Source organism: Microchirus variegatus (genome assembly GCF_963457635.1).
Source record: "Microchirus variegatus genome assembly, chromosome: 12".
NCBI classification, from domain to species: domain Eukaryota; kingdom Metazoa; phylum Chordata; class Actinopteri; order Pleuronectiformes; family Soleidae; genus Microchirus; species Microchirus variegatus.
In genome coordinates, this window is record NC_139813.1 from 20,986,748 (window position 1) to 21,011,153 (window position 24,406).

A 24,406-nucleotide genomic window follows, 5' to 3' on the forward strand; every position below is an offset into this window, starting at 1 on the left:
ACCACACTTTAGCGCTTCATACATTTACGCTCCTGAATATTTAGACATTACATAATAAAAAAAAAATTTAAAATGTCAGATTTCAATGTAGATTAATTTTTTTTAGTGAAATCAGAAAAGAATCAGAAAAAAATGAAGCCCTTTATAAAAGGGTGTGATGTGACATTTCAAAATAAAAGCTCTTCTGAGTAACGGCTCTAAACAATCACATTAAAAATCTGTGAAGTAATACTAAAAAAAACACTTTGTCGGATGAAGGAAAATAAAAACTCTTTAACAGCTGATCCTGCATCCATTTTACACCTTTATGCATTTGTAAAACTTTATGGAATAAAATCATTTTAATAAACTGTGTTATGTTAGAATTACATTTGATGAGATTTCAAAAATCAAATAAAAAATCTGTTTATATGATAATACAGTACAATTACACCATCAAATACCATCTCACTAAACCATAATAGAGTCTGCGGCATGTAACAAATATATGCACTTATTGAATAAATTTATTATAAAGAAATCAAACATTTTTTAAATGTTACTATAACCTTGACGCCTCTTGATGGTAACGTTACCGTCTGATTCGGTCGTTTTCTGCGGCGTTCCCAGGTCAGCGAAAAAGACAGTCGCTCCAGGGAATCCTGGGTCTTCTTCCTCCTGGTGGAAATGTGACCAAAACACCTCACCGACTAGACTAAACTGGACAATTTAAACTTTAAACTGTCCTGGATGGTTGTTTGTCTCTATCTTTCGCCTAAGGTCAGCTGCGATTGGCGCCAGCGACCCCCTGCGTGACCCTCGTGTGGAGGATAGAACGGTAAAGGGTGAGCAGATCCAGGGAGGTGAGATCAAAACTTTGGACGTCTCTTTCTTAATAAAGCAAAATGTGTATGAAATAATGTCTCGATACTGAATCAGGACCTTCAATGAATTAACGTTATCATCCTTCTATTTTATCTCTATATCCATGTAGCTCACCGCTCGCCACTTCCTCATGTCGACATCCATCGCTGGTGAACGCCGTGGAGCGTTTCTCTGTGGAAGACTACGATATACAGCTGAGATGATGGTGGAGACCAAAGCAGAGGTACAAAATGTTAATTGAGAGGGTGAAAAAGTGTGTTGGCCAACATGTAGACGCGTTTTATTGACTTTTCTGATTGAATTATTAATAATTCCATCAAGATTTGAAATGCTAATTTGAGAAATGTATCATTCATGACGCCATGACTCAAGAACTCAAAAACGCTTGTTCTGGTGGTGGTTCGATGATGACGAGGCAAACAAACGTGTCATTTATTCAAACTCTGCATATTTTGGCAAAAAAAAAGAAGAAAATTGTTGCTTTTGGTGTTTAAGTCTCATCGTCCAAAAAGGCCTGGAATCAAATTTTAGCACCGGCAAAGATTTGTGTCCCTTATTATTACCTCAGTGAAAGAGCGAAGGAAGACTCGAGGTGACGTTAAACATGAACGCCAGTTTCCTGCCACAGATGTTCACGTGCATTTAAGAACAAAATCGTATATAAAAATGGAAAATAAAAATAACCTAACATGGCAGTCTTGAGCTGACGTGGTCAATGTTTGGCTCAGCAAAGCAGCCTGGGCTCTAAAGTATTGCTGATGCAGACGATGAGGTGAACACTGTGTTTTCTCTGGAGGTGCAGACTTCAGGAGGACTTAGCCGTCCTTGTGTAACGTCTGCTGAAGATGGAGATAAAGTGGTTTCTTGGTGAGAAGCTGCAGCTTCTTCCTCTTGAAGTCCGTCGGCTTCTTGTACCTGAGGGATTTGAGAGAGGACATCGTCACGGTTTACGGTCCTCAAAAGAACTAAAGATTTGACCGAAAAAATAAAAAAATCGAGTCGACTCACAGTTCGATGACGATGGGTCCTGCCTTGATCTCGTCCAGCTCCATGAAGGCGAAACACTTTGTGCTGGTAAATCTCTTCTTGGGTTTGTAGTGCTTGAATTCAAAGAAGATGGCTGCTCCTGGAGAAGGTTAAAGGTCATTCAAGGTCAAACATTTACCCTTAACCCTTGGAACACTTATTTAGATAGATAGATAGATAGATAGATAGATAGATAGATAGATAGATAGATAGATAGATAGATAGATAGATAGATAGATAGATAGATGCTAGTTAGCATAGATAGATAGATAGATGCTAGTTAGCATAGATAGATAGATAGATGCTCGTTAGCAGATAGATCGATGTGAGTTAGCATAGATAGATGCTAGTTAGCATAGCTAGACACAAAGATAGATAGATGGATGCTAGTTACCATAGACAGACAGATAGATAGATGCTAGTTAGCATAGACAGATAGATAAATGCTAGTTAGCATAGATAGATAGATAGATAGATAGATAGATAGATAGATAGATAGATAGATAGATAGATAGACGCTAGTTAGCATAGATAGATAGATAGATAGATAGATAGATAGATAGATAGATAGATAGACGCTAGTTAGCATAGATAGATAGATAGATAGATAGATAGATAGATAGATAGATAGATAGATAGATGCTAGTTAGCATAGATAGATAGATAGATGCTAGTTAGCATAGATAGATAGATAGATGCTCGTTAGCAGATAGATCGATGTGAGTTAGCATAGATAGATGCTAGTTAGCATAGCTAGACACAAAGATAGATAGATGGATGCTAGTTACCATAGACAGACAGATAGATAGATGCTAGTTAGCATAGACAGATAGATAAATGCTAGTTAGCATAGATAGATAGATAGATAGATAGATAGATAGATAGATAGATAGATAGATAGATAGATAGACGCTAGTTAGCATAGATAGATAGATAGATAGATAGATAGATAGATAGATAGATAGATAGATAGATAGATAGATAGACGCTAGTTAGCATAGATAGATAGATAGATAGATAGATAGATAGATAGATAGATAGATAGATAGATAGATAGATAGATAGATGCTAGTTAGCATAGATGGATAGATAGACGCTAGTTAGCATAGATAGATAGATGCTAGTAAGCATAGACAGGCGGCTAGATATATGCTAGTTAGCATAGACAGATAGATAGATAAATGCTAGTTAGCATAGATAGATAGATAGATACTTCAGTTTATAGTTGTTAATCTGTATTAAGTATAAACACAGCAAACCACTACATAGTGAGCTGTTTTTCTATATTATTTGGCCCCTTTTTAAGGGTTACTTTAGAACAACAGGAATCGTGCATGACCTGTTTAAGACTACTTTACCTTTGGGTAATTTCTCCACGTGTCTCTGGATCTCTATGTCCACACTGAAATGGATATAGGTGTCCTCCTTCCTGGTGGCCACAGGTGTGTCCTGCACCGGGTTCACGTCTATACCATTTACATCTGTACAGACAGGGGGAAAACAAAGGAAACTCTATTGTTGTTTTTCACACAATTTGAAGATGTCAAGGATGCACAATGTTTGAAGTATCTTTTAGAAAAGATGGTGAAAGTGTGATTTGCATTCTTATAAATTAAAGAGCAGCATTCTGCACATATATAGTATTTTCATGGGATTTATTAAACCCTTAGTCAAAGTTTTGAATTGGTTTTAAGTAGAAAAGTGCATTTATATGGGCAGAAGGTCTTTTTTTTAAACATAAATTTCCAAGTCCACCAAGTTGTAAAATGTTAATGTGTGTAGGTTCATGAATAATAATAATAATAATAATGCTTTACTTGGTTCATAAAAAGTAGAACAGGTGATCATTCTTACAGCCCTTTTTTTTGCTAAACAAAATTGGGTTTGTGTTAGTTTTATAGCTTTTTAGATGAAATAATGTATTAAGAGAGAAGAATATATTATAATAATAATTACACTCATTTCTACCTTTCACACTGATGGTCATGTAAGGATCGATGCACTGCCCGGCGTCCTTCAGCCCGATCTTCTCGATCTTTAGTGTGAGTAACGTCATCCCTGGTTCAGAGGGTAACCGTGGCAACAGGGTACCTGGAAGGAAGAAGAAAAGGGTGTTAAGGTAACAACAGATGATGGTGATGAACCTTGAGACCTGAACAGAAACAATTATTAAGAGATTAAACTCTACGACTTCACCTCTTTACTTATTTCTCGTAAATCGTTTAATGCTCAATATGGATTTATGTTGGCATTAAGTTATAAATCACAACATTTGTCATTATTGCAGACTCCTTTTTATACTTTATCATTTGTTTTTTTTTTGCTATAATTGTATTAGTGCAGTAACTATGGCGACCACGGCGCTTTGATGCAGCATCAAAACCCCCTTTTGAACACGTGGAGGTCGAGGGTCAATGGAATAAATTATAAGAATGAGCTTTTCATGAAGATTCACATCATAAATTGTGCATAAATAATGCCGCTGCTGCTGCTGCTGTATTTTTCTTTCTTTTTGTTTTATTGTAAAGGACTTTTTAATGCCTGTGCAATATAAATGTATTTTTCACATCTGTAATGAAAGAAAAACACATGCTTCATGCAGCAGAGAACACACTCAGAGTGCTGTGGGTCGGTAAAGCCGTACCTTTGGAAGCTGCAAATGAAGCGGGGAGATGAGGGAATGAAGCCATGAAGCCATGAAGTCATGCACAGCACCGACAGAGAGAAACACAGAGAGACACACAGTCAAACTGTCCTCACACAAAATGACACAAGCAGGCAAAACATCACAAACTGGAGAGCTTTGTTTTTTATTTCGTTACCAGGAGCTCTCGGGGGAAACGCCTCTGTGGACCCTGCTCCTGCTGCTGCATCCTCCTCCTCCTCCAGCTCCAGGTTTTCCTCCTCACCTGGAGCCAGGATTTTCCTGACAAAAGCACGGAAATCCAAACACTTCGTTGGTAGGAAGTGGAAATACTACTCATACATGTGTTTTTAAAATCGTGCTGGCATCTCACGTTAACGCATTAATGCATGATGCGTAACCATGACGACTGACCAGTAAAAGACGCGCGTGACATCATGTTTACGTGACTCCGGATTGTTAAAATGAGTCTGTAAAGTAACGCTAAACTTTAAAAACAGAGGTACACATACACAGTACACAGGTTATTTGTAGCGTTGCTCTTTTCGTTTAATAAACAGACCGCTCCAGTTCGTCTGTAGGTGCGCTAACCGGCGCTAAAAGAGCTAACGCAGCTAACGGAGCTAACGGAGCTAACTGGTGAACGGCGCCTGGACTCCGGTGTCGCGGCACTTAAACAAGACGTCACGCGTGTCTTTTTCCCGGTCAGTCGTCATGGAAACGCATCATGCCCATCGCTATTTTAAAATAATACTTTTTGAATATTGTTCTTTAGGCGAGGGCCCTGATGTATGGAGGCCACCATCATGTTTCTACGGGAGCCCGAATGGACAAACAAGCGAGAATTTCGTACATCCTTTCTGACCGATCTGTGGCCGCCAGTCTGACGTCATCACTTTTTAGTATCGGCAAGTACTAAAAAAAAAAAAATACCAGGTACTATCACTAATGGAAAAGCAAGCCGAGCTAGGTCGTGTTAGAACTGTATAATTCTTACATACTGGACCTTTAAATATCAGTGTCAGGACATGATAGCAGCAAATAGAGGGATGTGGATTACTTACTATTTAGCTTATGAGCTTTAAAAACTAAAAACTGTCTATTTACACTATTTTCACAAAAACAAGTGGTAAGATCAGACCTAAAGTGAAGGATATTTACCTTAATGGCACCGGCTGGACATCAAAAGGAAACTCTTTGTTGTACGTCAGGATGTTTTTGATTACTGTTGAAAATTAAGGAGAAATAGTCCGAGAAATTCAAGTTAAAGTATTTAAAGTATCACACAGTGATGACGTCACTCTTCACTTACTGTTTTCCAGTTTCTTCAGTTCTTCTAACTTGAACTCTTCCTTGGACTGTGTGCACTGCAGAGCACAAGACAACCTCAGTTTAATCTTATTTAAACGTCCACACTCTAATAATAATAATGATAATTAATACCAGTACATAAAAGAAAATGTGTATTTTCTCATGTGTGTATTATATTAAAGGTGCATTATGTAATAAATCTAAAGCAACTGGCCATAAAATCCTCCTAATATGTCACAGAGACTCAGAAATAATGTTCATATAACAAACTGAACTCACCAACAACAACAGTACAGACAAAATATTTGCATTAAAAAATGTTTTTGCAGACTGCAAATCATGTTTATGTTTTGAAATCATGTTTTTGCATGTGGCGCCACCTACCGCCGTCCATTGAATGTAGTAACCGTTTTTGGCCACATTCTTACATATGACGCCTTTAATTTTAAAGGCCCAAGCCCAAATTAAAGTAAAGTAAAATGCAACAATTGTTTAATTAATCAGTTAAATCAATTTCCCAATAATTAAAACAAGTTTTCTGATCATTTTTTTGCTCCAGAATCAGTAAAACTGTAGAGTTTTGGTCTGTTTCTCAATTATTTGAGGAAAATAATCATTAGTTGCAGCTCTAAATTATAGTAAATGTATGATGTATTACATGTATATATCATATAAGTTATTAAATGTATAATACATGATAATTGCAGGTCATCCCAGGGCAACTTTACATGTCATTTGAAACGTTAAAATGTGGAAATATTCTTATTATTTCTTTTACACAGAGAGACGTGCAGTTGTACTTGGTTTTTTATTATTATTATTATTATTATTATTATTATTAATTATTAAAAATGACACAGACTTTGATTTTTTTTAGGCAACTCGTCAAACATTTCTTATCCTTGTTGTTTAACAAGAGTTTGGACTCTTGACCTTTTAAAGTGTTTCTAAAATTTGGTGACATGGCACTGATCTGTGTGTGTGTGTGTGTGTGTGTGTGTGTTTATACAAACCTGCAGACTTGTACTTCTCATTTCCAAGCATGTTGCAATCTTTCCTAACGTTTTCTGCAGGGGGCAAATAAGGAAGAAAAAATAAATAAATAAGGAAGTTGAGTTGAGTTGAGTTGATGTAAAATCCCAGCGTTAATGCGATGCAATGATTTACCTTCTGCTCCTCTGTGAAGTCTGGTGAGTTTGTGGACTGGACTTCCTTCTGCAGTTGTCTCGCTAAACTGAAATCACAGGTTAAGAACACAGTTAGATGTCTATGTATACTGTATAATTTTAAAAAAATACAATATTCTCTCATGTTGGATGAAGAATGCCTTTAATGCAACAAGGACTGAGTGCACAATACTGCATGTGTGCATCTCTGTGCCCTCTAGTGGTCAAAGAGGTGTAGGTGTTGTGTTTGGTGCACATTAATTAGTTCCACAGATGATGACACAAACAAAGACATGCTATTTTTGTTGGGGAAGATGATGGGGGGAAAAAATATGATTTTTATGTGTGAGAGAGACATAGAAGGAGAACATGCCTCACTATAATGTGATGAAAACCCAAACATAACAATGAGAGGGTGTGGCTGACTTACAGTGTTTCTCAATACTCTGAGGGGGGAAAACTGGCCCAATTTACTGCACTGCATGACACATCATGAAAAGCCCAGTGCACTGAGCATGTGATGTGTCCTTTTTCCATCATGTCAGGATCATGGAGAGGAGAGAAGAGGAGCTGCAGGAGCAACAGACTGTTCTCCTCTGCAAACCAAACCACTGCCACATCACGTCATGGTCACGGGTGGGTTAGGGTTTATTTACTGCTGCAGGAGCAGGCTGACACCTCAGTGTGAGGAGGACAACTTAAGTTGAGAAGCTCCATGTCACACACACACACACACACACACACACACACAGTGTCCTCTGCTTCATCACCACCTCCCTCCACACTCACATTCATGTAAAATGGATGGATGAATTTGAGAAACATGCATGAAGAAGAAGAAGAAAAACACACATGTTGAATGCAACTCACATGTGGTACTCATCTATAGCCTCCACTAATTGTCCCCACGAGTCAAAGTCTGTTGCTTTCTTAAAGCTGGCGTGCCACTTCTGGACAGTCTTGTGGACATCGGACATGGTGGTGGTGGTGGGGCGGGAACACGCGGCGCTCTCAAGACAACATAGCCGAGGAGGAGACTCATCTACGGGAGCTTCAGCAGCAGCAGTAGCTACGGAGGCGGCGGCGGCGTCCGGGTTCTCCGCTGTCCAGAGGCGCACACGCAGACCGGTGACAGCACCACCGACCAAGCCCTTTCTCTCCGCTCCTCATCCCTCGAACGCATCCGCAGGAGAAAGGAAGTCCCGCCTGGAGCAGCAGACAGGGAAGGGTGCGCGCGTTTCGGGACGCGGGGTCGCCCTGCTGAGCGGCAGCGGCAGGATGTGTGGGAAAAGCAGGGGCGTATCAGTGAATTTTGGAGGTCTGTGCCAGTTATTTATACAGACATTCTGCAACCAAACAACTAGAAAAGAAAATGTGATTATTATTATTATTATTTTATTTATATACTCTTTTTGTAGGTTATTGCGCTGCTGGTCTGGCAACCCATGCTGCTTTGAATGTGTTTTTTTTATTGTCTGAAAGATTTAATTTTTTTATTATTATTATTTATTTACTTATAAAAAAGTGGATTTTATACACATTGTATTTTTATTTCATGAAGAGTACCTGCTTCTGTAGTGGCAGCCAATGGGGACCCAAATAAATGAATAAATAAATCAGTATAATCGAATAGAATAGGTTGCAGTGCAAAGTACTTTCATGCTTTTATTTTTTAAAGGGAAACGAAACGTCTTCCGGTTCTTCCGGGCTCGTCGCGTCTAGCTTGTAATGTTAGCAATGGCTCCGAATGCTAAAACAACAGAGCCGGAGGTGCGTTTGAGGACTTGTTAGCCGCTGACAGCATGAGATAAGATGGATGGTGCGGTGGTGGGCTCTTCTGTGGCCGAAGAGGACGATTGTTCAGACGGCTCAGAGGCTTTATGTTTGATGAGAGTCGGAAGAAATGCGGACTGGCTTCGGCTGTTCGAAAACACTGAGGTGGAGCTTGCTAATGCTAGCCGAATAGCTAAACTCACACACACACACATACACACACACGCCCCTAAACTGTGCTCAAAGTCCATGCCACATGTACACATAGACACATAAAATATGTTCAGTTTTTACGCCAAATATGTAAAGTTTATCTTTCCATTATTATTTTAATGAGCGGAAGTTGAAGGACTAAGAGAAGTACGCAGCAGGAAGCTAACTGTCTATGTGTCATGTTTGTTTTTGACTGTTGCAGATCACTATTGGACGTGGCGTGGATGTCACCTACCAGCTGCTGTCTCCAAGTTGTCCTCTCATGATCTCCAGGCTGCACTGCACTATCAAGCAGAATGAAGACGGACAGTGGACCGTAACAGACAAGAATGTCAGTTCAATTTATCAGGAATGTGATTACAAATGCTTGAGGGAAAAAAAAACACAAAACATTGTCCCTTTAAACCTTCCTCATTCATTCTTCTACCGCTTTATCCTCCACATGAGGGTTGCAGCGGGTTGCTGGTGCCAATCCCAGCTGGCATAGGGTGAAAGGTGCCCATCACAGGGCCATATAGAGACATTCACACCTTTGGTCATTAGGTTTACTAAGGTGAATGACACTGTAAAGTGTTTTGTTTGACTAGTACTTATTTTATAGTATTTACTACAGCAGCTATGTTGACGCTGAACGAATGATGACTGAATTCCATTTAGCTTCCTCACTTTGCTGGCTCACACTCACATTTGTCCTTGAACTGAATACACACTATCTTAATGTTATTAAAAACACCTGTGGTTTTCCACTGGTGTCAAAATGGATGCTACTGATAAATATGCAGTTTAAAGCACCAAGATGGCCGCTTTATTGTCATAGAAAAAAAGCTCATATAGGTCGACTTATTTTGTCTTAAATCTGTGTAGGTCTACTCTGGATTGGTGTTTCGGTGTCAGATATATATATATGGTTTAAAAACAAAAAAGTGTGACAGTCACTTATGCATATATGGATGTTGCTTAGGCAAATGTTAATGCAAATTTAATGAATTTTAAACAAATTTATCCTTTTTATTTTCTTACAGCTGTTAAGTTCATTTCTGTTTTCTTTACCAGAGCCTCAATGGCGTGTGGGTGAACGGAAACCGCATTCCCGCTGAGAGAGTCCATCACCTCCGGCTCGGAGACTCCATCCAACTCGGGGTTCCGTTCAGTGGAAGCAAAGTGGAATTTGACTACATCCTCGCCCAGCGTCCCCTCAAAGACATTAAACTCTGCCTCGCACAGGCGCACAAAGATGGCGCCAGGTCAGCCCCGGTTTCTAAGAAATCCAAGAGGAAGTTGTCCATGGAAGAAGTGGAGCCGTCCACTTCGAAGCCCAAGCTGTACCGCCACTCCACCGCTGACAAGTCCTTTGCCAAACCCTGTCCTCTGCCTCAAGTGAAACGTCAACAGAGGCTCAGTCACTCGGAACCAGAGAGAACTGGGTCCAGCAAACAAGTCCAGGATGTAGGGCACTCCAGTGATCCCTGTGACCTGGACAACCTGCAGATGTAAGTCCCACTTTCTGCAAAAAAAAAGTATAATAAGCTATTCAGAAATGATTTAATACTATAAAACAACCTGCTGTTTCCATATGTATTGATTCCTGCAGGTACAGCCAGAACATCCTGCTGCTGAGGGAGCAGGTGGACGACACGCAGAGGCAGGTTGCGTCTCTGGAGGGCCAGCCCCGACAGGCTGACCCTCTCAAAGAAGAACAGGTGAAGGAGCTGCAGGGTCAGCTGGAGACGCTCCGAGCCAAAATGCACCGGATGGAAACGTTGGAGAAGTCCTTCAGTGAAACCAAGAAGCAACTGGAGGTCAGTGGATCCTGTCCATGTGTGTGTGTTTGTGTGTGACATCATTTTCCAATGTGCAAAACTGGGAGAATAAAAAACAACATATTTCTTCTGCTGAATCAGTAATAACAGTGGGTTTGTTTCACATCAAGTTTTTTTATTAATGATCAATTGAATCATCGTGGATCATTTACAGAAACTGGCCTTGGATTTGCAGATGATTGTGAAAGTGAAACTTTCTTCATAGACCTGTTATGTAACATTTATGAATAATTCTTTGTCAATGAAGAGGTTTTTTTATTTTTTATATCTTTAAATGACAGTGTAACCTTTTTGTGTTTAGGCCGAGAAAACGCAGCAAAAGGAGGAGGTTTTGACCAAACAGCTGGAAGATGCCTTGCAAGAGGTTTGTCGCTTAGAAGTGGAGCTTAAATAGAAGCATAAATACAAGCAAACACATACAGCATTTACAGGAAATGATATATGTTGGTGTTTCAGACTGCTTTTGTTATTTCTTTTTACTTTATCATCAGCAAAAGAAAGTCATAGACGAACTCGCCCTGTCTCGGCAAGACTTTGAGGAGATCCTTTTAGCCAAAAACAAAGAACTGGAAGTTACAAAGGTATCATTATAACCATTAAAGATCATCTTTTTACATGGTTTGTCACTGCGTCATTTATTCATTTATTTGTTATTTTGTTGTTGTTTTCTGGCAGGAGGAGAAAGAAAAAGCGAGAGCCCAAAAAGAAGAAGTGGTCACACAAGTGACTGAAGTTCTGGAGAACGAGCTTCAGTGCATCATCTGCTCCGAGCTCTTCATCGAGGTAGAGTTGAGACGCTGAATTTGTGTTTTTGGTTTTCCAATACGTGCTTTTTTTATTAATAATAATAAAACGTTTTATTGCTCCCGCAGGCCGTGATCCTGAGCTGTGCTCACAGCTTCTGTTCTCACTGCATCCAGCTGTGGCGCAAAAAGAAGGACGAGTGTCCCATCTGCCGACGGGCCATCCAGTCCCAGACCCGCTGTCTGGCGCTGGACAACTGCATCGACAGCATGGTGGAAAACCTGAGCCTGGACATGAAGGCGAGACGGCAAACCCTGATCACACAGAGGAAAGGTGAGAGGTGCGTCACTTACGCTGTCGCCGGAAATATCAAATCATAGTACTTAGTGTGTTAATTTACCACTTTTTAAAGTTTAAAGAGAAAAGGTTTCAGAATGAGACCATTCAGCTGAATATATATGCACTACCGTTCAGAAGTTTGGGGTTACCTATACAATTTTGTTGTGTTTTCAATTAAAAGCCACACTTTTATTCATCAAAAGAGTTGCAAAATGAATAGAAAATATAGTCAAGACATTGACAAGATTAGAAATAATGATTTTTATTCAAAATAATTATTTTGCCTCTTCGTCAAATAACCAGCAAAACTGTTTCCAACTATGAAAACCAGACATTTGCAGCTAGAATAGTCGTTTACCACATTAACAATGTATAGAGTGTATTTCTGATTAATTTAATGTTACATTCATTGAAAAAAACAGTGCTTTTCCTTAAAAAATAAGGACATTTCTAAGTGAGCCCAAACTTTTGAACGGTAGTGTAGGTGATTAGAACTAAATAAAAAAAAAAAAGGGAAGATAATGGTACAATAATATACATGTAGTCTCATTCTGAAGAGAGAGACCTGTTTCAGACAAATGTACAATATAAGAAACAACAATTAGCTGCAGACAGACAGAAATACAATACAAGCAATACAGTAAAATCAATGTGCCAAGCCAAGAAGCGAGTTCAGAGATGATGCACTTCAATATCATTTAAAGTCCCCCCAATTGAACCTGGACAACTGGACAACTTCAGATCCAGTTGTAAAGTGTTTTTGAGGTGAACATGTCTTTTTGTTTTAGCTCTGTACATAAATGAAGGAACGCTGAGGGTAGTAAAGGTGTGGGAGCACAGGCTGTAACTGTATGAAGAGATAAAAGTCTACATGTAGATAATGTGTTTACAATAGAGGGGAATCACTGACCTCGGCATTCCTGACTAACAAAGTAGCCTCACGCAAAAACGTTAAATATTTTACCATCTGCGCGTGAACGTTTAATCAGATGCGATCATGTCAAAGTCATCCTGATACTTTGCTAGTTATTCTAAATGTATTCTCAGAATATAATCTCCCACAAACTGCATCTCCTCTTGCTCAGCAGCCGTGGCATTAATCACGTCTGTGCGAGAGCTCAGTGACTCACGGCAAAAGTGCTCGAGCCCTCTGCTCGTGTGGTGAAGCTGCTCAGCAGCCGTGAAGCCATAAAAGAAATGTGGTTTCTCAAGGTGTTAAAAGAGCAGCGACGTCGGCCTCGGTGGAGGTTTCAGAGCAGTGAGCGGTTTACAACACTAGGTGGCAGCACAGTGTGGCAGATTTATGGCCTCCATTTTCTTTCCCCATTGATAGATGTGTAGAGTGAGGTAGACTGTTGTTCCTCAAATAAGCTCGTATAGAAAAAGGTAAAAACCTTAAAAAATGCTTCAAATTGACCAAAATAACATGAGGAAACACTCAACCAAAGAGAATTACATCAGAAAACACGTGTCAGTCGCTACACAGAGTTTGTAAAAATCCCCTTTTAATGTCATGTGACACATTTACAAATCGTGTTTTTTAATCATTACTATAAATGGCAGCCAAGGCGGAGTGATTTATCTCGGTGAGGGTGTGTACGTGTATCATTTGTGCGGTTTGATTATAAAAATCATAGGAAATGTTGATTTTAAGTTATGTCTGTCTATGATGTGACGAGTATTATCCACAATATCAAAGATAGGAAACAGTTAATGACTGTTTTGATGGTTCACTCTGTTGACATGGTGAGGTTTTTCCTGTTGCCGTCTGTGTCCAGTCTGGCCGTTCGTCAATGTTGTTGTGGAGGAGGAAAGAGACAAGACAGTGGGACAAAGAGTCAATCACAAGGCGCTCTGTTACAGGACACCAAATATACGACACAGACCGCAGACATAATCCATCAGACAACATAAGGTTCTTCCTAACCCACACTGCAGCACCATGGGTGTGACCAGGCCAGCTGGATGACCGGCTTGCTACGAGCCGAGCGTGGGATTAATCACATCCGCACAGACGACGATAACGAAAACTCACAAATAAACAAACAAACAAGCCCAGAAGTCACACAGCTATGCAATGAAGCAACAGTGGGAAAAGACAACGTTGAATATAGAGCTGCAACTAATGATGATTTTCATCATCGATTAATCTGTCCATTATTTTCTCGGTTAATCGATGAATGGTTTGGTCCAGAAAATGTTAAAAAACGTCGATCAGTGTTTGTCAAACCTGGAAATGACGATGTTCTCGAACGTCTTGTTTTGTCCGGAAACCAAAATGATTCAGTTTTAATGATTTCTTTGTTACGTGGAGCAAAGAAACACAGAAAATATTCACATTTAAAGGCGCCATATGTAAGATTGTGGCCAGAAACAGTTACTACACTCAAATTCAAGGAGGATTTTTGCTTTAGATTTATTACATAATGCACCTTCAAGAAGCTGAAACGTTCAGAAATGTTCGTTTTAATCATGAAAAAAACGTCAAACTGATTAATCGATTATCAAAATAGTTGACGATCAATTAAGTAGTCGATTAATAATCGATTATAGCTGCTTTCAGACCTGCACTGAAGTCTGGACATTCTTTGGTGATTGTCCTGAAGTGTGAACACAAATGTCCACAGAAGTTGCTCCAAGCAATGTCTGGAGATTCTCCTTCCATTTTGAGTATAATCTCTAAAGTTAGATTCTAGGATCCTGCACCACTTGCTTAATTCATCACCAAGGCGAGACAATATAGAATAATAGTTGGCTGCCATAATCCAGACTAAAACAGACACACTGTTGGAAATGCATGAAAAAGCTTTGCTCTCTTGTCTCTGCTTTTCCTAATATTTACACATAGAAACGTACAGTATATTTTATATTTATTTCGCTGTTTTCCAGAAGCTAAATCGGCGGCGGTGATGGTGATCGACGACGAAGAGGACGAGGACGACGAGGACAACAGCAACAGCAACAGCACGTGGAGCAGCGACAGCGACGGCAGCATGGTGTCCATCGACAGCAGCCTGAGCTCTGTGGTCTCTGTGGACACGGACGGCAGCATCCATTTGGACTCCAGCCCTTCGTTCCTCGCGTTCTCTGACGAGAGCATCGACGATGACTTTGAGACTTAATCCCGTTTCCCCCTCCGTGTGTGTGTGTGTGTGTGAGAGCTGAAAATGTGAAGTGGACTTTTTGATGTCGGGATTTACCTTTGAAGGACATTTGAAATGGTACACGATATTTGGTCTCGTCATGAGACGGCAGCCAGAGTTAGACAAAGTTTCTTTTGTTTTTGTTTTTGTTTTTTTGTAACATCATTTAGTGGTTTTATTGTCTTTATTTTCAACAAAAGGAATAAAGTTTCTGCCAGAATGCATGTCATGGTAATTCCCTGACACGTTTCTTGTAGTTTTTGAGGGCGAAGGGCAGGAAACAGACGGACGTCATGAAAGAAAAGGTGTCGTGCGACGGTAGCGGTTCGATTCCCGGCTCTGCTCATCTACATACCGATGTGTCCTTGGGTAAGCTTTGATTGGTCATCAAGACTTAAAAAAAGCGCTATATAAACACACTATTTATCATCTATTGTGGGCTACTGTAAAAATATGGTGATCTAAAAATGGCAGCTGACCTGATTTAAATATAAATGGCTCATTCCAAGTAATTATAAACACTTCATGTAATCAGGTCACCTGAAAAAATTATGTTAGCTTCACTTTCTTTTTTTAATTTAAATTGTACACACTGGACTTTATAAAGTACCTTTTAAGCATCATGATTTCTGTGTGATTTTAAAAGACAGCACCGTTGAACTATTCTAATCCAGGTCAAACCTGCCCCAAAATACCTGTTTAACTTGTTTTTTTGTTCTATTTTATCATCTCTATAGTGATGCCCTGCTTTCCGCTCATCGTCGTGGCCTCCTGGGAGTTTCCTGCCTGGCACACACGCTGAAAGCTTCCAAGGCTACGGAGAAGGAAGCGTGTTAGTCGCCTCCCACTGGTGCTGATTTACATATTTAAAAAAACAAAAACAAAGGAAATACGTCATCATAAGGTAGTGTTAGAACACACATGAAGTCCCTCAGTAACCTAAAGTCTAAGCATGTACTTTTATTTATTTTATTTATTTTATTGTGGGGCTACATTAGAAGTGTAATAATGATAATATAGATAAACCCAGAGATCTTTAGTTACTTTAATTAACGTTACACAATTGTAACATTCAAAACAGGATTTTCATTTAGCTAATTCCTTATATTTTTTGGTACAAGCTGCGTTGCATAGCAACCATTTCAAACAATTCCTTTGGGTTTTTAATAAGAACTAGATCTAGTGACAACAGCACTATTGGTGCTTCAGCTGGGCTTAAAGTCACTGTCATAAATATTCACAGTGTGTGTTTTCAATATTTCCAATCTATAGTAACTGACGTGTGCCCAGAAAACTCACATATTGACGTGTTTTTAAGGCGTCAATTAGCTTTTGAACTATCTCGGGCTGCAAATAACCATTATTTTCATAACCGATTAATCTATTGATTGTTTTCCCGATTCATCAACTTGTCGTTTGGTCCATAAAATATTGAAATATATTGAAATATATTGATGGGTGTCTCCTAACCCTGGAAATAATGATGTTTTCAAATATTGTGTTTTGTGTCCACAAACCAGAATTATTCAGGTTTAATGGTTTCTTTGTTATTTGGAGCAAAGAAACCAGACGATATTCACATATAAGTAGCTGGAAAAGCAGAAAGCCTGTTTTAATTACTAAACAATTTGAACTAATTATTCAAATTATTAGTTTTCCTATTGAGGCCAATGGCTGATTGGATAATGGAATAATTCCAGCATGAACTAATGATGTAGATTTCACTGTGTGGACAAAGATACATGGAATTATGTTTACACGCAGTTTTTTTTTACAGCTAATTTCTTAATGCAGTAGAGAATAAGTTATAAAATTTACTTTATTTAACAAGTGTTATTTACTAAATTCTCTCCTCCTCCCACACTGCAGCTTCACACCTGTTTGTTGTGCTGCTTTGACAGAGTCTCCACCATCACGCTCTCTCATACCAGAGGATCACGGTCTGTATCCGTGGACCATCTGCCAGCTTTGCTGAATCCAAATGTTCTTCGCAGCGTGAACACTGAACAGTCTCCTGCACACACACACACGCCCCAAAATAACACACTAGATCATCATTTTGTGGTTTATTCCTGCAGTAAGTTGGTTTAATTTAGTCTACAATGAATACAATGTATAATTGCATGATAAATATTAAGATACATATCTGTGAAGTCTTTGTTTACATGGACAATAATATTATAATCCTAACCAGAATAAGGTCTGACTAGGACACTGCCATGTAAGCGGGCATTTTCTGAAGACCTTAACCCAATTGAAACCATACTTGGAACAGGCAATAATCGGATTAAGATACGTGCGTTGTTGGGTTTTTTCTAATCTTATCCATGTAACGTAGACAGATTATGACATCCCCACTGTTTTTTTTTTACTGCAGTCGTCACGGAGAAGATGATTGTCATACACGGACTGTTCTCTGTAACAGGAAATGCCAGGAATAACTCCAACATGAATGGAATATTCTATGAGCAAGCGCACGTAAACATCCTGAAGGGAACAATATCCCATTCAGGATAAGGTCAATATTCACAATATCGGTGTGGGAACCCACTGAATACATGTTGCACATTTCCAAGATGCTTAGTAAGCAGTATTTTTTTTATTGCACTATGAATTGAATTGTGCATCAGTGATTCCCACAGACTGGGCCAGAAGCCATTCACAAATATGTTCTTTATAAATTTTTAGCATTAAGATTATAGTAATTATTATTACTATAACTATATTATTATAGTAAGATTGGGTGGTGACTAGTTTACCTATTCAAAACCGTTTTTTTCTACAGAAAAGGCTATAAAATTGGTCAGCAACATTTTATTAATGCACAAATGTGCCTTTTTTTGCAATGTATATTGTGTATAATTTGGTCATGTTCATAAAAAAGGGTCCACATATCAACATTTGGAGGAAAAAACAGCTTTAAATACTAATCTAGTGCCTGTTTAATCATTTTTAAAGAGGAAAAAAAGCCAGACAGACAATGGGGGCGTGTCTTTCCCCGAGAGGGGGCGTGTCGTCTTGAGCCCAAACGCAGAGCGTTGTGTCACCATGGAAACCGATGCAGTAGAGGGCAGCGCACCACAGGTAGCCTCAATGCTAACATTTGACCAGCAAACATGAAGCTATGTCTATGTAATGTTAGATACTTTGTTGTACAGCTACAGCTTTAGCTTTGTTTGCTATGAGTTTTGTAGTCTCAGGTTAGCTAGCATTAGCATTTAGGGTCTCCTGGATGAACTAAAAACTGTGTTTATTTACTTAGAAAATGTTTCGTTTATCTTGTTACCAGTAGAAAAAACTGTGATATAAGGTCGTTATGTTAACTGGATTTAGGATGGTAGTACCTTATAATGTCATTTATAGTATTATTTATGTTTTTTGTTGTACTGTTTGTTAGTTTTTAATGTATTTATTCATACAGTGTGTTTTACTGGAAAAACAAATTGCTTTTGTGAAACCTGGGTTCCCACACGGGTCCTATTGCCTATGCAGAACGGCCGTGGGATCGTAATTACTAGCGCTGTTGTTGACACGAGATTCCGTGCAGAAGATTGAGTGAGTAGCGTTAAGCAAGACGGAGCAAGTGACGTGATGCCTGGGAAATACAAATTCCAAGATCTCTGGCTCACCCGAGAAAATCACAAAGACCGGTTTGTCCGAGATCCCAAAGGACAATCGCTTGTCCAGATGCAGAGCGTGCTGCAAATCAATAAAAGTGGACACCATGGACAAAGCGGCCTGTACAAGTGTCGGCACATCCAGTGTTGGAATTGGTCCTGGAAAGTCCTTGAATTTGAAGTCAACAAATGTGTGGGAACCCTGTGAAACACATGTTTTAGAATTTTAAGTGGAATGGGCCAAAGCTTACTAATTGTTTATTTAACCAAGGTTAGTTTCTCTAAGTTTTAATGTGTTTTTTTTAACAGGGGGACTGTCAACGTAATCTGTCCAACCACTGCAACAATGCCCAAGTCCTACTATCCTCCAGGATCCAACCTCAAGGCCCCAGAAAGGCCGAGGAAGACGAGGACCATCATTGCTGAAGATCCTCACTGGACTCTGGCTCTGGTTCCTCGTCTGTCAAACCTGTGCCTGCAAAGTATCGCGAGCAACTTCGAGGGTAAGCTTTTGTTTTTAGGTGCGTTTTTGTCTACGCAGTTGTTTCTTATGTAGCTGCAAAAAAAAAACGATTGCAAATCTTCCACCTGTTCCAGAAAACCCCATATTTGAACAACTCACGCCCAGTCAGAGACATTTCATCCAGGAGAGGCTCTCTCCCTCGCTGCCTCTGCACGTCTCGGCCAACACCGTCGACGACGGCGTTTACTGGAAGCGGTGCTGTGAGCAGCGGTGGGACCTCTGTGACGTGTCACTCTACGGCCACAGCTGGAAGCGAATGTTCTTCGAGAGACGCCTGGAGAACGTGATCGAGCTTTTCATTCCGGATGTAACGGAGCCCGAGGCGGTTCTGGACATGGTCCCACACTGCAGGAACTATGTCAAGAGGCTGGACATCGGCCAGCTGCTGACGCCCATCAAGGAGCCACAGAGGCAGATGGAGGAAGAGGAAGAGTTGGCGAGTGAACATGAGTATGAAGGACCTTCTATGGACCACTTTGACTTTGGCATCCTGCTGGACAAGCTGAGCAACCTGGAAGAGCTGCATTTAGTGTACAGGGTCAAACAGTGTGGGATGAACTTTGAGTGGAAGATGTTTGAGATGACTGACAGAGACTGTGAGTCCCTCGCCAAGGCCCTGATGTCCTGTAAGACCTTGAAGGTGAATATCGTATGTAGATTGTATGGAGTTTGTTTATTTTTGTTGCAATTCCAGCAATTCTGGCTTTGTTTTCTGAAATAATATAATTTCAGAAATGTCCCCAAACTGGAAAACTGCTCTTGGTACAACCCTAAACCCTAAAGTTCTGTTCACGTTAAAGCACAGACAGCAGAGCATCTGCCTGCAACTTCGATTTATTACAGCATGAAAACATGGCCTTTATGTAATACTGGTTTGTGCGCATGATAAGGAAGCTACACAACATTTTTGGTGTTGATATTAAGGCTGAAAAGTACCACTATTTTCATTAGAAAATGCACCAAAACCCAAATATATTTCATTTAAACTGGTGTAACACACTATTTCATTATAGAGGTTAGAAATAGATGAATGGAATATACGCATATGGCAAATTCATAGAATAAAAACACCATTTATAGTCTGTGACCACTTTATTAGGTACACAAACAAAGTCTGACTGGTGCTTCTCAACACACAAACTCTTCTGTACACCACAGCTTCTGAGGCTCCACCAAAGCCACATCGAGGACAACAAGTGTCGCCTTCTGGTGAAACATCTCCTGGACCATCCGTCCCTGAGGGAGCTGGACTTTTCTCACAACCTGATTGGGGACAGAGGAGCCAGAGGTATCGGCAAACTGCTCAGCAGAGGTCATCTGGAGGTCCTGAACTTGTGCGACAACGTGATCCGGGACCACGGTGCCAAAGCCATAGCTCACGCTCTGTCCAAGAACTCCACCCTGTTGTCCCTCAACCTGCGTCTCAACCGCGTGAGAGATGAGGGAGGTCAGGCCATAGGTGAGGCCCTGCTGAAAAACAACACCCTCCGTCACCTGCACCTCGGAGGAAATGAGGTGACTGCGCCCACAGCCGTCGCTCTGGCTGAAGCTCTGTCACAGAAGAACATCCTGAAGAGCATCAATCTGTCCTGCAACAACCTGGGTGAGGTAAGTGAGACTGTAAATAACGTGGTTGCACTGTAATGTGACTTTTTTTTTGTCATTTCCTGTTAAACCGGAAGTTTATTTTGAAAGAATAGTATGCGCATGTAACTAACTTCCGCCGAAAAAAAGAAACGGTAAAACGGTAAAGAACAAGGAGATAAACAAAGGTTTACGAAGAAAAACAAACGTTCAACGGAAGTTTTTCTCGAGTTAAAAGCGGCAACAAGGTATAATGAGGAATTATGTTGTTTTCAAATGTAAAACTAAGTGATGTAAACTGTTAATTTTACCTGCTAGCTTATGTAGCTGTTAAGTTTCGCCGGCTATCCGTTGCTACATGTTTTTAAATAGTCTAATGTATTATTTTGTGTAGTTTTATTGGTCTGTGAACTCTGGAAAAGCCTTTTATTATCTTTTATTTAATCACCAAGTTTGACTCTCTTTGACGGTATCCGTGACGTCATTTTGACTGGTCGTAATTCCATTGTAGTTGTAGATATGTGTGACGTCATTCGCACTAGTCACAACTGCAGTTTCAGATAAGCTGCAATTCAGTTTTCTACTCGTCATAATGACGTCACGTTTGCCATCCCATGTGTATGGGGTTTGTCATTCTGTAGATATATCTCATTTCAGTTTCAGATAATCTGCAAATCAGTTTTTTGTAGATATATCTAATTTCAGTTTCAGATATCCACAACGTCATTCTCACTGTCTGAAACTAAAGATATCTTAAACTTGAAATATGACTCGTCTTGACGGCATTGTAGAGATCTGAAACTGGAATTAAAGAGATCTAAAAATTCAAGTGTACCCCATACACATGAATGGCAAAAGTGACATCATTTCTGACGATTATAAACTGAACTGCAGTTATCTGTAACTGTAGTTTTGACGAGTAAGAATGACGTTGCATATATCACTAGTGATGATCACATCTACAGATTAAATGTTAAAATCTCTTGCCATAAATAATAATATGATTAGACATAAGAAAATAAGATTGCTATCCTATTGCTATCTTTCCATCATTGCTACCATTTCAAGCAAGAAATTTCAAGCCAGAAAAAAATAATTTTGTTATATCTCCTTTTAAGAGTCTTGACCTGAATAGTTTGGTAAGTTGGATGTAAAACCGATTCAATTCTATTTAAAAAAAAACAAAAAAAAAAACACCATATGTGACTGAACAGAAAATGAATCTGTAATTTAAATAATGAAATGCTAAGACACTTTAAACTTGCTGGGTTTGCTGATTTTTAATATGTGAACTGTGACAGAGAATAACAAATTCACACCCACTGCATTCAAATCATCTTTTTAACATTTTTGTTAAATATTTAGCAAACCCAGCACTTTGAAACACTTGTTTATCTGCACTTTTTCCTGAAATATGGTACTGGTACAGTGAAGTAAACAGAAGGAAAAAGGCTTTAAAGTACAACGATTGTTAAATTATTCATGTGTGGAAAACATGGAATAATGGAAATCTGAGCAAGCGTTCGTTTCCCCTGTGAATTTTCCTCATCTCACACTCTCTCTCTCTCTCTTTCGCTCTCTCCTTTTCGAGATCCCACAGTATATTGTGTCTTTGACGGGAAAACTCAGTGGAGGATCAAAAATCACCTGCAGAGCAGAAATGCACTGTGCAGAATCATCAATATCTTTGACCTTGGTCTCCTCCTCACAGAAACGACTGTTTCAGACACTGAAAACACTGTTGACCAGAGACAGCAATAATCAGAACCTTTCAAGATTGTTATGGTTGTTTCCGATACGTTGAAATGCATACGTGACAGAATGTGAGTGATTGTTTTTTTCTTTGTGTGTGTGTGTGTGTGTGCAGGATGGAGGTAAAGCTCTGCAGGGGGCCATGTCTCGCAACACCAGTGTGACAGAGTGCGATCTCCGCCTGACGGAAGTCGACGAGCGGATCGTTGCGTTCATCAACCAGGTGGTTTGGACCAACGAGAGTTTAGAAAACGAGAGACGAGCTCGGGAAAAGACAGACAAGTAGACATCAACACGTCCTCTTTGCGACAAATATCACTCTTTAGTGGTCCTTGATTCCTGACCGGTGTATTCATTTAAAATCTAATTTCTGTCTTTGTGCTTATTAGTTTCAATTAACAAGTTTATTTTGGTGATTTTCTGAACATTTTTTAATGCTCTAAGGCACATGTGTCAAACTCAAGGCCCCCATGGTCTTAAAAATCTGTGTAAAAATAGGTCTATGCTGCTTTAAGGCATGAGTTGACCATAAACTACATTTCCCACAATGCATGGCGATTGCGTTACCCGCAAAGTGACGGGACCGTCACTAGATCACAGTGTATCATTGTATATGCATCAAGTAATAAATACAGAAAGTTATTTAGCAATATGTTACGCAGTAGTTACCTTTATTTTACATTATATTTGGTTACATTTATTCTGTAGGACAGTTACATCTGACCCTTTGAGGTGAGTAACAATTATGCTGATGTGGCCCTCAGTGAAAATGAGTTTGACACCCCTGCTCTAAAGAGACAAACAAAAAATTAATCTCAACAGGTCATGGCATATATCATCATGTGCAGAGACAACTTATAGCTATATAGACGTCTATTTTTGTCTTAACTCTATGAACGTGGGCTCTGCAGAGATCCCGGGAAGACACATGCAAACTCCACACACAGACACATGTTTTAGTAAGCGTTTGAGTTTATTGAGGAGTTTTGTTTCCATGTACACAGATTTGGTATTCAGTCCATATGTAACATCAAGGCAACATTGTGGTGTTGGAACACGTATAGACTTGCTTTTGCAGTATTTTTAGCTGTAGGCTACTGGACTTGCTTGAGTTGAGGTGAAGACTAACTCCAGTAACTGAAGGTGAAACGTCTTTATAAGCTCGTCCAGTAACCACGGCTAATTACTGAAGATGACCGAGAATCTTCACAGACGTTGACTTGCATTGTTTTATTTCACCCACAGTATTCTACTGGTTATTAATCGTGTAGTTTTCCCAGTTATTTCTGTAACTCACAAATTCAGTTGAGTTATAAGACAAGACTAAGCTTTTCATGATCAAACTGTTACTGTCTGTTACCGTGTACAATCATTATTATTATTATCAACAGATATGGGTGTCAACCACGTTTTAAATCAGTCAAATCATTCATTTATTAAATATGTAAAATGCATTGAAAAGATAAATGCCTACACTGTGCTGTCAGTGGCATTTTTTAAAAGGGATCGCGTTGCCGTTTTTCTGACGTTCGTCTAAAATCCAACACCGACAGTCATCGTCATCTATCATTTTATTTACAGTAAAGAGCCGTTCTGCCCTACAGTGTTTTTTTTTTAAAAACAACAACAATAACAACAACATTTAATTATAAAAGGACAAAGCCCTACAGCGTCGTTGAGTGAAGGGACACATGGACACGATAAAGGGTTTAAGTGCTTTGCTCGACAAAAGTCTTGACGCTAACAGTCGCCTATGGAGAAAATGTGGTTTTTTTTTGAAGATATTTTGTCAGTATTGTTGCGTAAACATTGCACCGGTAAACATATTTTATTTCTAATATTGATGAAGATCACAGTGAAGCCATCAGAGAGGCTCGTTGGCTTATT

At 39.5% G+C, this 24,406-nt stretch overlaps 3 protein-coding genes across 4 annotated transcripts; 2 read left to right on the forward strand and 1 right to left on the reverse strand.

Annotated features, from left to right (window-relative positions):
• Positions 1–756: 756 nt before the first annotated feature.
• Positions 757–8,181, reverse strand: aida (axin interactor, dorsalization associated). Its single transcript, XM_083898902.1, has 10 exons — positions 7,882–8,181; positions 7,013–7,079; positions 6,859–6,912; positions 5,847–5,901; positions 5,696–5,759; positions 4,713–4,816; positions 3,859–3,981; positions 3,249–3,371; positions 1,873–1,990; positions 757–1,779 (listed from the first exon to the last, which is right to left on the reverse strand). Exons 1-10 carry the CDS (start codon positions 7,986–7,988, stop codon positions 1,680–1,682), a joined length of 915 nt encoding a protein of 304 aa, XP_083755028.1. The 5' UTR covers positions 7,989–8,181; the 3' UTR covers positions 757–1,679.
• Positions 8,182–8,739: 558 nt separating this feature from the next.
• On the forward strand, positions 8,740–15,272 carry rnf8 (ring finger protein 8, E3 ubiquitin protein ligase). Of its 2 annotated transcripts, none has more exons than XM_083898259.1 (9): positions 8,740–8,949; positions 9,200–9,328; positions 10,051–10,487; positions 10,589–10,796; positions 11,119–11,181; positions 11,309–11,398; positions 11,493–11,600; positions 11,690–11,894; positions 14,790–15,272. In XM_083898259.1, exons 1-9 carry the CDS (start codon positions 8,824–8,826, stop codon positions 15,020–15,022), a joined length of 1,599 nt encoding a protein of 532 aa, XP_083754385.1. In that variant the 5' UTR covers positions 8,740–8,823; the 3' UTR covers positions 15,023–15,272. The 2 variants fall into 2 exon arrangements, with proteins under 2 accessions (XP_083754385.1, XP_083754386.1); XM_083898260.1 differs by having other exon boundaries at positions 11,690–11,901; positions 14,790–14,928.
• A 3,734-nt stretch (positions 15,273–19,006) lies between these two features.
• On the forward strand, positions 19,007–22,805 carry drc5 (dynein regulatory complex subunit 5; the record flags this gene model as incomplete). The annotated part of the gene is made up of 4 exons (XM_083898597.1): positions 19,007–19,163; positions 19,258–19,823; positions 20,342–20,791; positions 22,635–22,805. The coding sequence occupies 4 exons, from the start codon at positions 19,007–19,009 to the stop codon at positions 22,803–22,805; spliced, it is 1,344 nt and encodes a 447-aa protein (XP_083754723.1).
• Positions 22,806–24,406: the final 1,601 nt, after the last annotated feature.